The sequence below is a fragment of the Rhopalosiphum padi genome, chromosome 3 (assembly GCF_020882245.1).
Source record: "Rhopalosiphum padi isolate XX-2018 chromosome 3, ASM2088224v1, whole genome shotgun sequence".
Classification (NCBI taxonomy): Eukaryota; Metazoa; Arthropoda; class Insecta; order Hemiptera; family Aphididae; genus Rhopalosiphum; species Rhopalosiphum padi.
In genome coordinates this window covers 41,168,543-41,185,781 of record NC_083599.1, presented here as the reverse complement: position 1 = coordinate 41,185,781, position 17,239 = coordinate 41,168,543, and the positions used below count along the sequence as shown (strand labels likewise).

The window sequence follows — 17,239 nt, the reverse complement described above, 5'->3', positions numbered from 1 at the left end:
TAGATTGATAGTATGTTAGTATTTTTAAAGATATCTATTGAAGAGTATGTTGGCGGTAACGAGTAGGCTACTTTTATAATAATTTTCTGGGCAATATATACCGATTTTATGTCTGTTCTGCTAGCGCCTCCCCAGCGTGTTATTCCGTATAATAAGAGTGAATTACATAATTCCATATAAATTTGCCGTACAACTGATTTATTAAGAAAGCGAATTTTATAAAATAAGGAAATTAATCTCCGGATTTTATTTTTGATAAATTTTATATGCTCAGACCATTTCAGCTTCTGATCCATAATGACTTCTAAATATTTAAATTGTTGTACCATTTTAAGTGGCTTACAATTAAATTAGTCTTGCCCTTTGGTCTTTGAGTGAATACACATTTTTGCACGTCGGTCACACATAACGCGAGTATAGATATGGGTAAAGACCAAAAATTTTGACGGGCCATCACTAATTTCAACAATATTTTTAAATAAAAATCTGTATTCTTGTTTGTGCGTGTGCATTTGAGCTGCATAGCGGTTACGAGATTTAGTAAAAAAACGTTTTTGCGTTTACTATATTATATTATGACGTCAATTCTGCAACAGTGATGATAATATACAGTAATGGACACACACACACACATACATATTTATACACTTTATAGTAATATTAATTAGCCAATTCCTACACGTCGCATATTTTCAACGGTATAATGAAATGATTTAATATTATTATTGTTGTGTTTTTGTTTCAGATAATTTCGGATGATTTTATCTGTGGCGATGTTACCATCAATCTTGGCGGTTGGAATTTTTCTACAAACGCTCATACCAGGTAAAACTATATTATTTAATGATACATCACGTATAATTGTATTTATTAAGTAATCTCGTGGGTGAAAAAACTCAAAATCACATATAATATTACGGTATGGATTAAACGACGAGAGACCATAAAGAGTAACTTTATTGTATTGGCACAACTCATTAAATAAAGACGAATTTAATAAGCTCGCAGTTTATTTAGACGAGTAACCATAAATGATGTTATTTAAATCAGCCGCGAACGTTCTGGGTTTATTTGATATTATTTGTTTTCAATGATGTGTAAATAAAATGTCTATAATTTATGTGCGAACATTGCGTTAAATCTGAAAATTCATTCACATTTACAGTCACTCTAATCCGTTTTCCGAATCCCTCACGATTTTCAGTATTGTCACGTACGAAAAATCCTTTCCGCGTTATTACACCGTTCAAACAATAACACGTTTAATCGTTTGAACTATCCGTGATTATGCCGTATTCTTGTCGCCGCGATGAAAACTATTATATGCTAATAATGCGTACCTATCACAGACTAAACGAATCGCATTATTGGTGCACTTCACCATACCATCCGTTGTACTAAGTATTTACATTACAATATTTGATGATTCAAATCGTTTTAATCAATGTACAATACTATGTTACCCCACTTATAGGCCGTATAACGATTTCACGCCATTTAAAACCGAAGTTCACTGTGTTTTCACTAAACGTCTACTCGGATTATGTACTGTTCAATTGCAATTATGGGTACTGTGAATTGTTAGGAGTTGCTAAATTGTTATTGCCCCCGTGCTGTAGTCGAGTTTGCGTTGAGTTGGGTGATTGCAACTCCCTGAAATGCGCGGAAATGACCACCTCGAATATCGACGATATATTTAACAGTACCTAATTAATTACTACGTACTAACCATTATGTTATCGCATTAATAAGATATTCAAATGTCCGATGAAAATATAAGTTCATAATTAAATAACTTGTGAAACTTATAAGTGAAATAAAATTAATACGTTGTAATTTTATTTTAGTAATTTAATCTTTTAACTACTGGTATAATTTCTCTACTTATATATTTGATAAAAGAACTGATTTCGATTAAGGTAAGGTAGTCCTTAGTTCAGTTATTATATTTCGAACTAAATATGAATATATACAAATTGGGTATTTTATCTAAGAAAAAAAAAAGATACAGTTATATTTTTAAAATTTTCATGTTTTAAAACGTCGAAAAAATAAAATAAATGCATAATATTTTAGCAATTATATTTTTATAGACTTAGTATCTGTCTTTATATAGTTTTTGGTAGCATAAATGCATATCCTTTGTTCAGATATAAAACAACAATAGTGTATTCTAAATTGAAAATTAACTTCAAGTATTTCAAATTGTACATGTTATTTAGAGTGTATATTTTAATTCTTATGAGTAGTAGTGGTTATACTTTTGTAATAATAATTAATTGTAATTATATCCAAATGTATAAGGCTATAAAAAATTCAGAGAAAAAACTTCAAATTTGCATAGAAAATATTAAGTTAAGATTCGGGACAAAAATTCATCACTGGTGTTATACTGATTCCACCACAAAACAACAGTAGTCATTTGATTATACAGCAACACAGTGTTGTAGGCATTGTCTATATCATAAAAATTAAATACGTATAAGAGTATAAAACCTTCTTTAATTGTATTATAATAGTTAAATTATATCATATTGGAACGATTCACATTTATTTGGCTTACTAATTAATATGTATTCTGGAATACCGATGTCACGTCATTAAGTGGGTACATTTTATCAAGAACAATAATGTCATCGAGTAGGTAACCACTTTGCTATATACAGTTATAATTAAGTGTACCTCTTCACTGAATAAGCACTTTAGTGCGAATATGTTAAATTCGAATTTAATGATAAATCTTTGTTATCGACAAAAAATGATTCTTAATTAATATGGTCAAACTTTTTAGCAACAAAAGTTCCCAAACAGTTGTTTTAATACCTAGATAACAGTATTGATATCTCTATATTAATATGCAATCGTTTTTTTTTTTTTTCATTAATAATATATTATTAATATTACATAATTTATGCATGTAGTAAGATATACATAGATACTTCATTGGAAGGTAATATGGAGAAGAGGTTGTTAAAAATTAAAATAAAAGTTGGTAATATGAAATATAAAAATTAATAGCCATACCATTTTATAAAATAAAATAAATTAAGATTTTCCCGCATAAAATTTTTAAATATTGATTTTTCTTAACTACAATTTTGTTCATAGAAACCTTCTTTAAAATTATTAATCAGAGCATTTTTTCTTCTAGAAAAATAGTATTTGACATAAAAAAACATACATCATTGTAAAATCAATATATTATTCTATGCTCCGCTCAGAATATAAAAATGTCTTATAAAAATATTCACTTTAATTTATTTTGTATTCCCGGGAATCATCACGTATTAGTGACCCTTTAAGGGTTCTAGGGAATATTTACATTTTCAAAAATTACAGGAAACTTTAGATTCTAATTGGTAAAACAAAAAACATTGTTCACTTTGTTCGACCGAACAGCCAAGGATGGAATGTATTACTTGACACGATCATATAAAGTGTTAAATAATTAATTTATTTTGTTCCATTGTTTGGCGTCTTACGTTTTGTTACTAATTTTATGACAATGAATAACAATACAGTCAAGTAACAAATTCAAATTTCAAATACACCATAACATAATCTGATTTTCTTTATTCTTAACTAGTAAATTATTTTATTAGTGTTATGCGAAATAATAATACACGGAATGTTATAATAATAATAATTTCAGGGCTCGCAAATTCTAGCAAATGCATATTTTTCTTGGTTTATCATAGAACATCCAAAGTGAGATATAAATATGCTTCACTGTTCTCCAACGTCAACATGAAATTTAATTTTGCTATTTTTTGCATATTTACTGGTCTTATTGCTATTTTGCTAATTTAGGGTTTATAGTGCTATTTTCAGGTATATTTTCACATAGTTTCGAAATTTAATTGCTTAGTGTAATTTCCAAAGTAAATATATAAAATAATAATTTAATTATAGGTAAACTTTTACAAATATATTTAAAAAAAATATAATTACCCTTCTCGAAGAGAGTATAAGATTCACGAAAAGTTCTAGGATGCGATCAATCGCGACCTTGTCAAGTGAGATACTTATAGAACAGACATTTAAAGATGTAGGAATCGGTGATATCATAAATAATATGGTTAAAATCACATCTTCCACGTTCAAACGTTTCTTTCAGTATCTGCATACCAGTTATAATATTGCCAATATAGGTTGTAAGATAAGATGTTTATTTGGAAAATCCGTTTGTATCAGAATTATTTACCTTCAAATTAAGATCGTCTAATTGAAAATATCATTTCGTATTTTCCAAAATTTGCAGAATACTAGAGATAATAAATTCTTAAAATTTTTCTTCATAACTCCAATAGTGGCTTAATTATTGATTCATTTTAAGACGAAGACCTATAAGTAATTTATTATTAATAATATTATACTATATAGTATTAGTTTTCGATATAATATTTGTGTGTTTTGTGTATTTTAAAAATTAAGTATATTAAAACATTTTAAAATTCTTCGTTTACATAATATTGTGCGATGATTTCACTATTATCTTCTCTTTTATCTCACTTTATTTAATTTATCTAGTCGTTGATGCTGTTGAGGATTTCACGTTTGTAGTGTTTGACGTTTTCGTTGGTTTTGTTGAAACTGGTGAGGATTTCTTTGGTGTGGTTTTTGATGTTGTTTTTGGGTCTGTTGGTTTTGTCGATGCAGGTAAGGATTCTTTTGGTTTGGTTTTTGACTTGTCGATTTTTGTGTAATCTATTGGTCTTGGAATTCTTTTTTCTCTATAACATGTTTTAGTGGAACGACCCAAAATGAATCCACCTATCACGCCTACAAACAAGTACAATGATTTAGTGTTGGGCATAATATTAATTTTTGTTCATCGCATCACGTTAATATTATTGAATACAAATTAAGTTAATAATATAAGTATCGTGTTTTATACACGTTCTATTTATTTATTTTTTGTTTATTGCTAAACAATGCTATACAAAATGTGCATAATTAGTAGTCGGCCAACATAATACTATTTTTTTTCCTCGATTAATATTTAAAATAAAATATTGAAAAATCAAAATCGCTTAATATAGACCAACGATTTAACTTCAAGACAATCCGTTCAAAAAACGAATCTGACGAAAATTGTATGGTTTGATATCACGTTAACGATTGCGTCATGTAACCAGCTACAATATACTGCAAGAGTATAATATATAAAATAATAAAAATCAATACTTCAGTGATTTTCAAAACTATTTAATAAATTAAATACGTCATCATATTGAATAATAAAAAAGTTGCGACATTATTTTTTAATTATCTAGAAACGTAATCAAGTTAAAATAATTTATATAAATAGTACATTAAATATGAATCTGATCACATTTTCTTTGAGAATAGTATATTGTTTTTTTGTTGTAAAAGTTTTGTAAAAAGTGTCTGTGGAGACCGATGTTGATTTGAGTTAGTCTGCCAAACAAACTTCCCTTCATGCCACTTTTATATTATGTTCTCATAAGTTTTACACAGCCGACGTAGAATCGTAGTTTTATATCTGATTTTACCAGTATATATCATTAGTGCTTCGATAACAACCCATTGTTTATCACCTATGTGTGGTTATGTTGTCTTCCACCGGTGAGACGTCACAAGTAGGTCACATTACGCGGATTTCAAATATACGTAGCACACGTCGAAGCTCACCCAGAGCCTAGGTGTTAAAGTGCTAAAATGGTTGAAAAACAACAGTTTGAATATCGCATTGGTAAACTCCCTAGTTTTTCTATACAGTTAAATCTACTTATTTTAACTCTTACATCATAAATAGGAATAAAACTTACCAACAGTCATGACCACAAGTCCAGATTACTTGTGGTACTGATAGAAGAAAATGTATTTTCAACTCTCCCTTAAGATATTACCAATTAACAAAATTCTACCTCTAATTAAATTATGACTTAATTGTAGCCATTGAAATGTTGTGTTATAAGCATTGCTCGGAAGTTGTAGCACTAAAAATATTACTTTTTAGTTTTTAAATATGCACTTAAAATTTTTAATATATGAGCAATAAATAGCATGAAAAATCAAAAAATATGCATTTAACTTGAAAAAATTATATTATATTATTATTATATATTATTATTATATAGATGTGATTCTAATCGTATTATCATAGATATCACCGATACCTACATCTTTAACTATCTGTTCTATAAGTATCTCACTTGACAAGGTCGCGATTGATCGCATCCTAGAACTTTTCGTGAATCTTATACCTGCTTCAAGAAGGAAAATTATTTTTAGGAAAACGTGTAAAAATACTACTCTACGTGACAAACATTTTAGTTGATAGTAGGAGAGAGGAAAAGGTCTAATTTCAGTATAATTTGTTTTAAACTGCAGGAATGGATATAATATATTGTCTGATAGTTTTAGAATTGTTATGAACAAAACTATTCTACACCTTACTGCAATCAGTGCCAATCACTATTATCGTATCACGAACGAGTTGGAGTAGAAAAATCATAATAGAAAACAGTGCTTTTGGAATTGTGATTTCATAAACGCGTTCTCCCCAAAGCTACTTCACCTCATTCGAAAAACTGATCCACTAGAGTACAGAAGTTAGCTAACCATCATTCAATAATATATACATTGTTAGTAGATCTATTGGTCCGTAGGCTAATGGGTTAGGTAGATCAAGTTGTTTCTCAGAGACGTGCTTTAGGAATTAGATTGAGTAGTATTTGAATTAACATAATTTGACGCTATATAGATGATAGTCACGGGTCCACTCGAAATCAAAAAGGAAAACTAAATCTAAATAAACAACTCATGGAGTTTATTTTTTAATATATTATAAAATGTCCATTACATCATATACAAATTGTTCAAAAAAATTTCAAAGTGAACTTTAAAATTAATTTTAAAGCTATTTACACTTTTTAAATTAAAAATGTATATAGTTTTTATATTGGCTGTGTGGTAATGATTTTGTAACACTAGTGTGTAAACTGTAAGTATTGATATTTACGATATTAATATTCACAATTTAACACTATATTTTATAGTTGTTTTCTTATTCTTTTCAACAATTTACTATTACTTTTCATATAGTATTAATACAGCTAAAACGATCATTATATGATTACGAATAAATTGACAATTTCAATTTTCTATATGTATACTTTATTGCTATATTATACTTTATTATAACTATTTTTAATCGCCTTACCACAGCTAAATATCCGAAATAAGAGCCAACGTAAATTAAAAATATCTTAGAAGTTTTCTACGTCACACCTTAACAGTATTAACAATGAGGATTATTGTTTCTTACACTGATCATAATTTGTTAACATTTAAAAGTTTTTATGACTACGTGAAAGTTGATACTTTAAGACGATATATTTGCATAATTGCTTTTAAAAATAAACTCGATTATTTTAGTAAATATAAGTAATTTAAAGATAATTAACTACGTGAATTCAAGAAATCGATAACGGAAACATAGTCACAATAAGTGACATCCTGTCAATTGCGTTGATAATATTAGTTACTAGCTGATCCTACACAGAGTTGCGTGCGACAAATTAAATAGTGCCAGCGGATTTCCCTTATCTTAAACTCTGTTCAATATAAAATTCACATACATTTAATACAATAATTTGGATAATGTTATAGACAAATATTAAATAATTATCTAAAATTATATACAATTATTATAACTATTATATTATTTGTAATCAATGACAACTTATAAACAAATACAAATATTCGTTTTTCGTGCGCCAATAAATCCCTTATAGACTATTTTTTAAAATTCAAAATTTAAAAAAAATTGGTTTTGTGGCGAACATTTCAATTATCTATGTACCGAATTTCAATGCAAGACTTGATTGTAAAATATCGCTAACAAGCACATAAGACACATACACAAGCATTACCTTATTGTATTAATATAAATAATATAAGTATATTACTTCGAATTCAAACTTATTTTACGTCGTATTATCTATACGGTACTCGTATATGTTTAAATTTTGATTATTTCAAATGATATTACACCTAATTTAGATAAATTCACTAAAATAAAATAATTAAAAATATACCAACTTCGTATAGATACCGTTTCATGGGTTAATAATAATAATTGATAGTTTATGGGCAGTGGATAAGTTAGACATTTCCCTAGCAATAATAATAATAATAATAAGAACGCTTTGCGAATTATCTGTACGTTTTTAAAAATATACAAGATATATTTATATACATATTGTAAATTGTAATAAACAAAAAATATTCTACTTGTGGTAGAATTTGAACTCATCGAGTAAATTAAATTTCGATATTATAATAGTATATAGGTACTCGCGATTTGGTTTTACGTCATGTAGTACCCAACATAATAATAATATGATTTCACGTAGATTCAGTATACGATTTCTCAAGAGAAAAACGCCTTCCGAAAAATCAGATTTAGCCAGACTCTGAACGCTTTGTACTAATCAGTTTGATATATTTCATCGGAACAGCCGTGTTTAGATACTAAACTATTCGTATTATACGATTTCGAGAACACAATTGTAACTACATTAGTATAGTCGAACGGTTACTGCAATTCGGTTTTTACATTAATTGCATATACGATAATATATATACGATGGCCATTCGTCCTGCTGCAAACGAACGGAATTTGTGTTCCGCACGGGTCGAGCTCGCACTTGAAACGCCAAAGCCGTGTGACGTGTATCACATATTTTACAATTCCGCGTAATGTAAACAAGCCCCGAACCGTAAATCGAATCGATATTGAAAACTTATCGCGTCATATTATTGGTGCATACGCACAGCTTGCTCAACTCGAATCGTATAAAGACTGGCGACGAAATAATAAGAGACTGTGGCCATAGACTGAAAATATTTGTACTATCGAAATGTTATGTTGGCGTTTGTTTACGAACGATGGTATCCGCGATAAATAGGTGTTAATATTTCTCGCAAGGCCGAGTTCTAAAACGTATATTTTGTATAAAGTTCGTCTTCAAAACTCGGGTTACCCATCCGTTGCTAATTTCTTATTTGGAGTAGGTACTTACCTAATTAATATCCGACTCGATGATGGCATTATATTATATTATTATAATTCGTGTTGTGTTACAGCCACCCCGCGGGTTATTCTGCGTGTTACGATAACAAACGGCATAGCTTTTTTTTTAAATTTTTTTTTTTTTTTTAACAATATCGTTAACCACGTTTTGACTGTAGATCAGTTTTTATTCGTGTACCTACGATACAAAATTGTATATATATATATATTTTATAATATCTGTCAAACTAAAAACGAAACTTGTAACAGGTGTTGCTCGTTAATAACTTATTATTGTTAATGCGAAATATATATTAAAAAAAAAAAAAACTTTATAAATTAAAATAAAAAAAATAATAACGATAATGAATGAATAACAAAAATTCTACGCGAGTTTTTATACACGCTTTCATATTTTAATAACAATATTTATACGACTTAATATACGTGTTTTATAATAATTATTAAGGGCGATGAAAATTAAAGAAATTTGTTAGTTGATAAAATTACAATTAATCATTAATGTAATTTTGACCAAATCACAATGGTAATTTTTACACCATAAAAAGTTATGGTGTAAATTATCTATAATATTCATAATGTTCATTTACTCTAAAATTATTTTAGTACAAATTTTTTTCATATTTATTATACATAACACTAAAGAACATCCATTTTTTTTTTTTTACTGAAAATTATTATAATGGGCAGATGATGTTTTTAAATTTTAAATTAAAAAAAAATCAAATGATTTCTTACTTAGTTTTCAAGTTATGGTATTGCATGTTATCAAAGTTAAAAAATAATTAATTAATTAAAGGGAGCGAACATATGTTTTGTGAATCTTCCGAGTATAGAATGTAAATATATAAAAAATAAAATACGTTAAATAATAATAATAATTTTATTTTTATTAAAATCGTCCATTCTCAACAAATCATACTATAGCTATGGATTAATAATGTATTGCTATTTTTTTCTACTTATTTTTCTAGTTACAACATTTACTATGTCACGTGCATGAAAATCATTGAATGTTTGAAAAAGTAATTTAAGATTTTAGTTCCACGATATCTAATTCAAGGGTATTGTCTAAAACTTTAAGACTAAAATCTAAATCATTCGAAATCAATTGGGAAACATTTTTAGTTTACACGACTGAATTAATGTGGAATTTCATTTAATACCATACAATTATCTTAAAGCCAATTTAAAAACTTTAGGTAAAATTAATAAATTTCTTATAAAGTAAAAATATAATTCTGTGTAAACAATTTTTTCCTTGAAAAACCGCCGATAATAATTTAATCAACCAATGTGATTGAGAAAATATATTTTTTTGTAAGAAAAAAATTTTTTTAACGAGATCGTTTTGTTAAAAAAAAAAGAGTCTCAACTTAAAAGTTAAAACATTTTACATTTAAATATATATGGGGCTCAGATTCCAATCGTGTGAATGTGTGATGCATTTTATCTTCCGTGATGGTATTTAAATTAAAAATTATTTATTTGCGTCCAGAGATTAGAATATTGTTATTCGTCGTCCGTAATTTATAGTTTTTAACAATACAATTAATGTAAAATAAATTTTACGACACGCAGTGCATAATAAAATTTGTGTACCGAAAACTTTGCTTCCTTTCTTCCCGACAAATAAAGCTTCGTTTATATTCGTCGTTATAGGTATAACTTATTACGCGTATCATAAATTATTACTCACTCGAGTGTTACAGTAAAAATTATATTTAATATTTATCCTACAAATACAAATTTTATCGATTTACCGAGACTTGTATCAGATGAACTAACACAACAATTATTAAAATAGGTATTCGTGGTAAACAATAATAATTGAAAACCATTTTTATAAGCAGGCATATTGCTATTTTCATGACTCGATACGCGTTAATCGATTTGAGTATCGAGTTGATGTCATACAGACAATTACGACAAATCGACCCTAAGAATGAAATGCCGAAAATTCACTTTTTAGTTAACTGTTTTACAGCTAAAATGTCTCGCTTTTTGAAGTCAATTACATTGCTTATCCCATATTATACTGTTTGGGATACCATGTATGTAAAGTTTCTAGTATATGAAGCTCATCTACGATAAAAGTAGTTTATTTTCTACTAACTTTTTACTAGTGAAAACGTATTTAGAGATAGAAGGTTTTATATAGTGAAGTATTATTTATTTTTCGTGCATGAAAAGGTTCTATATTAAAAATTATTTATGCATTGGTTGGCACAAATATTCCCTAAATAAAAATTGAACTAGGCACTTAAATATCTTGGTCCTTATGTTGGTATATCTCTAGTAAATTGACAGAATATTTGAGCGCGCTTTCTATAACTATTTTTTTATTTATTCACTTTATACATAAGAAGGTCCCCATATCATGCACTTTCAAAAATTAAATAATAATTATTGTCGATTATTTACTTTTACGTTATTATTATTTTTTTTTCATTTATTATTTGTTTCTATAAATTTAATAGAACTTCCATATAGAATTTCTTAAAAACAAAAACAAACTCATCAAGAATCCGTACGTTTTTAAACTCAAAAATTCGTTCTCCGGATAGTTTCAAAACCGACACAAAGAACCTTTTCGTTCTCGACTGGCCGTCAGCCAGGCGACCATAAACTTAAGAGTATCGCGCGCATATCGGATAATACACGATCGCTCCGAGTACGTAATAATTATAATATTGTTATTCTATCCTAAGTCGTGTTATGGCGAAATCCCGATTAAATCACCGAAGTAGAGTATTATATTCACACACACACACACACACACACACACACGCGCGTCGGGTCAGCTAAAACGAACAAGGTCGGTGGGGGGGAGACGAGATTTTCCCCGTTACCGCGATTACCGTCGATGCTGTACGCCGTCGTACAACAATATAATATCATAATATATATTATATTATTATATACTGTGTGACGGAGTGTATAAATTATTGTTATCGCACATTTCACGCTTATTTTGAAATGTCGGCGAATCGTCGTACAATATTACATAATATATTGTACACGCGCGTTTCGACGTGATGATATTATTTAATTATTATTATTATTATTATTATTGTCACCGTTACAACAACAGAACGCAACAACGTCGGCGATGCTGGTCCGGCGAACCGTTAAAATGCCATAAAATAACGGCGTTGGCTCGCGTGTGTTATTTTTCACGTACCTTCCGCGAATCCTATGGCCAAATGTTTTGATAGGTAATGTACATAATATATTATACAGTACATTATCGTACGCGCGCGCGTTTCGCAGTCATGTCATTATAATCCGTTTAATAAGTTTACGCGATCTCGCGGACGATTCGATTAATATATTTCGGTGCCCGAGAAACATTTTCCCGGGGCCAGGCAAATCAAGTCCCAAAATATTTGGCTCGACGTCAGTACAGATTTGGAAGATATTAGTTGTTATAGCTGTTAGGTATATTGTGAGTCGAATAAGTCATTACTCTTTTAAATGTTATTCTCAGTATAAAAATTCAATTATTTTTAAATTATTTTGAATTGGGTATTATGTTAGAATTTTCAAAAAAAAAATATATCCATTGAAAAAAGATGGTTATCATATGAAATATAGATGTTAATATCACTCAGACAAATCCTTAAGTATTGTAACAAGTTTGAACAATTTGAAAACATGCTCGTTATGTATATTTAAAAATTCTAAATATCAAAATTTTAATGGATTTGTCCAATCAAATGAAAACAATGGGGGTTAGCATTCTTGACGAATCATTCTGTATATATTATCAATTCAACATTTCCGTTGAAGTAGGTATATATCTACACTAGAATTTTAAATTTACAAAATATGTTGTTCGTACAGCAAAAAATATTAAAATTTATTATTCGGGACCAAATAATATACTATGTTTTACGATAATGTAATAATGTTTAGTACACCGCACGCACTTAGTTAATTCACTAAAATGTACGTATTTCTTTTCGTCTTTTAAATTACGGGGCGACTATAGAGCTATTCATACGGCGATATCATAAAAAAAAATGATTACATTTATTAAGTTTTAGAGACTTAGAATTCTAGCGCCGCGTAATGATTATTATACCCATATGTACGCGCGCAGTGTTTAATTTTCTCGCACGTGTTTTTCGAGACTACCGTTTTTTTTCCGCGGAATTTTCATTATCTCGCCAAACTTTTCCCACAGGGTTCATATTATATATCTGTGTATGTATGTATGTATGAATGGGACACGGTCCCCGACGTGCGTTTCGGTACACAACATGCGCGCGTATACACCCTATGCGCATTATAGGTGGCCGGAGGCACGTAAACACGAAATTTTTCCTGAAAATTTATCATCGCCTAATGCGAAAACGTCAGGCAAAAAAAACGTTTCCAGTAGACTATATACATTTATATATATATATATATATATATATATATAAGTATGTATAGGTACTATATATTTATATAATGTACATTACCGCTTTGCTGTCTGTTGCCAACGATCCACGGTCAAAGCCGTGTATTGAACGCACACGACATCCCGGATCGCGAATGTGTTGATAATAAATAAATAAAACTTTGAACCGATACCGGTACTTTAAGATAATAAATAACCATCGAATGTATTTCTCGCTAACTAATATTTACCGAGCCTCTATATATTATATTAGAAGCAGATATATACGGTATGTATTTCTACTGTAATCGATTTTATTTTTTTTTTTACACATTATAAAATTGGTGGACATCGGACGGAGTGCAGAACCTATTCTCTTAAAAGCGATTGGAAAAGTAATTGCAATACATTATTATATTAAAGATTTTCGTCTATACAAAAATATAAGGTAGTAAATATGTCGATTTATAGTGAAAATAATAAGACTGAATATTTAAATCAATATTTTCTCTTATTTTCTCGTACTACGGGAAATGAAAAGTGAGAAACCCGTGACTCGTGGTCATTCGCTTAAGCACATAAGTACTTCAAAATAATTTAAAATACGTAACATCGATAATCAACACGGTAATCGCGGTTTCTTAAAATTGTTACCTTCCCTCTCATCTAATAATTGTATTGAACTCCACTTTTGTGTCAGAAAGAAACAACAATTTTTCTGATTAATTGCTTTATCTTTTGTTTAAATATAATATTACATTATTGTATATCAACAGTATTTACATATGTTATTATTAGCATTATAACATACAAATGTACCCGGTAATGTACGACATAATAATATAAATCGCATTAAAACTTAATCCAATAACAACTTCCCTAAGACGATGTCCCTAATGTACGACTACGTGAGTATAATATTATAATCATATGTAAAATGTCGTTGACTTAATAGAACGAAATGTATTTTTTTTAAATTTCAAGTCTACAACACGAGAACTGGATGTATTGGCCTCGGTTTTGTCGTTCTTTCGCGGTCACCTTTCTAACAGTTGTTACTGTGGACTAAATTGACATATTAATATTATAATATGATTTACTCGGCTGCAGTCTAGTTTAAACTGAAATCAAAATTATTTGTCGTTGTCGTATATAAATTGTGAAGGGATGATTTGATATGAGTACGCGTTTTGTCGCTGAATTATAAGAAACTTAAGCGATGGGCCATCAAGTAACAGCGCTATAGCAGGAACACGGTATAGGGAATCCTGTAAATAAGTTTCAATCGATTATTGGTATTACGATCGACAAAAATCTTGCTCGCACTTGGTATGTATACTTATACATAATATAGCTAAAGATGGGCGTTTGTAGTATTCGTTAAAAGCTTATTATTTTTATTTTTACATAGGTAACATATTATAGGTATGGTTGCTGTTATAGTTTAAATAATTACTTGTTTACCTTACAAAATGATTTTTTTTTTAAATAAAATAATATTTAATTTATTTTTCGTAATTCAAATAATATACAACAAAATACAATGTATGTCCTTATTTTTGTAGCTTATACACTTAACAATTACTTGACTAATTTTGACCAAAGTTTAGAGAGATTGTTTTCAGAGATATCAGAAAAGTTAAGAGAATAGTTTGAACCAAGTAAAATATAGCAAATATGATGATATTTGGTTGAAATAGTTAACAAAGCGAGGTTTACCGATGCCGATCTTTCCGTGAAATTGAGGTACAGTCAAACCGAAATCCACCGATATAGCGCCGTATTTCGTGTTCGTTAATTGTTTCTCGGTTAAAGTCGTATGATATACTGCTAGTTGAAAATACAAATAGGCACGAATATTCTTTATTTGATCTGTGTAATTAAAAAAGTAGATAAATCTGTTCAAGTTAATATTTTTTCCATACTCACTTTAAAGCATTTAATTTATTATTTGTTAACTATTGAATTAACATTATTTGAGTTAATTATTTTCATCAAATCGACAAACTTTTAATACATTATTGCCCGTGTCCTATCCCATGACTTTATTAAATATGTATGGCACACCCACGTCTACAACTGTCCATACAAACTTACACAACTCGGCATACGACATATAATGTAGTTTTAAATAGTATGATATACTAACCTTTATAGTTGCGACTTTAGTCGTAGTGAATGAGGCAGTGAACTTCGTACATTTAGAATAAATACATTTTTATTAATAAACGTCTGATGACTTAAAGTTTTCTATTTGTAAAACAAAAGTTTTGAATACATATTTTTATTTTTGAACAAGACTTATTATTTCAAATATTAAAAAAAAAAAAAAAATGGTCTCTTTAGTCTAAGTTTGAAAAACGTTTATAGGCCAAAGTAAATTACGGAGATGATGACGATACGTTCATCATAATAATATAATATGATATAATATGTGTATAAGGTCGCTGTGGGTATATAATAATAATGATATGTGCTCCACCACTCAATTTTATAACACAATGTGTTCGTATCGCAAACGTTATTGCGTATTAGGGACTGGCACAGTAGTTGAATCGTTTATTCCTTGTATTTATTTGAAAAAATCTCATTTCTTTCCTTTCCACCGATCCCCTTGAGTTGAACATCGCAGGCCGCTTGTATGACATAATTTCCTCCAAACTATTATATATTATATAATGCAATATAGAGATTGATGGACGGTATAATATGAGTTTCGTAAGAGTTTTCCTCTTCTGGCAATTCGACAAACCATCATTACATTGTATATTAATATAATATATTATTATGTAATATATATATATATATATATACGTAGGAGGTATTATTATTGAGGAATAAATATTTTATTCTTATTATTTGTACGGAGTACTATTTTCGGCCGTATCGATTGCAGATAACCTATAACAATTTCTAGTCGATGAGATATTGAGTTTTTTTTAATAAATGGGTCGATTACATTTTAATAACTAATGACAACGATGGACTCATTAACTAATTTTTTTCAGAGTGCTTTTATTTTACTATAGTCAAAGACTCCATTGTGAGAACTTAGCTGTTTCCAGTTACAATATATTCCTTGATTTAATTATTTAGTTGACACCAACATCTAATTACTTAAACTGCCACAAGTGCGCTTGTGCACCATAAAGAAGGAACATTATAATTTGACGTATTTGTGATATAACAAAACATTCTGTTATGATTTAAACAAATTGAAAGTTGCACAATCACTAAGCATGTATGACTCAGGTGTGGTAGTATAAAAAAAAAAACGAATGAACTTGTTTTTAACCGAGTTAAGTTCGCGTTAGTTTTAAACTTTTACAGTTAACCATTATATTTATTTTCACGTATTGATTTATTACCTAACATGGTTGACGTTGATTTAACTCCATAACTATATTTCAAGTCAATTATTAACATAAATTCACAAATTTTTTTTTTAATTTTAATAATAGTATTAAATTGGTATTACGGTGACGCTTGGTCGACTAACTTTTATCGTACCTAACGAAAAATCGATATCGATACAATGCCATTATACCATTGCGTTGAACACCAATTGATAATATTACGCATTTGATCCTCATTGATATATATATCATATACTATTAAATGATTTACTGGCGGAACGCATTATTTTATTTCACATTTGTGCGACATGGCCGCGACATGTACCCGCATAGGTCGATAACGCCGTCCATAATATTATATATTATGCGAATGCGTTTACTTTAATATTTTGTCTCGGCGTTCGGCAATATCCCCATAGTCGACTGTCACGG

General features: G+C 29.0%; 1 protein-coding gene across 1 annotated transcript in view; it reads left to right on the top strand.

Moving 5' to 3' along the window:
- LOC132926647 (carbonic anhydrase-related protein 10-like) overlaps positions 1–17,239 on the top strand; it is a 193,996-nt gene that overhangs the window by 23,911 nt on the left and 152,846 nt on the right. The window contains 1 exon segment of the mRNA XM_060991020.1: positions 746–825. Coding sequence (XP_060847003.1) covers positions 756–825 — 70 coding nt within the window. The 5' untranslated portion in view covers positions 746–755.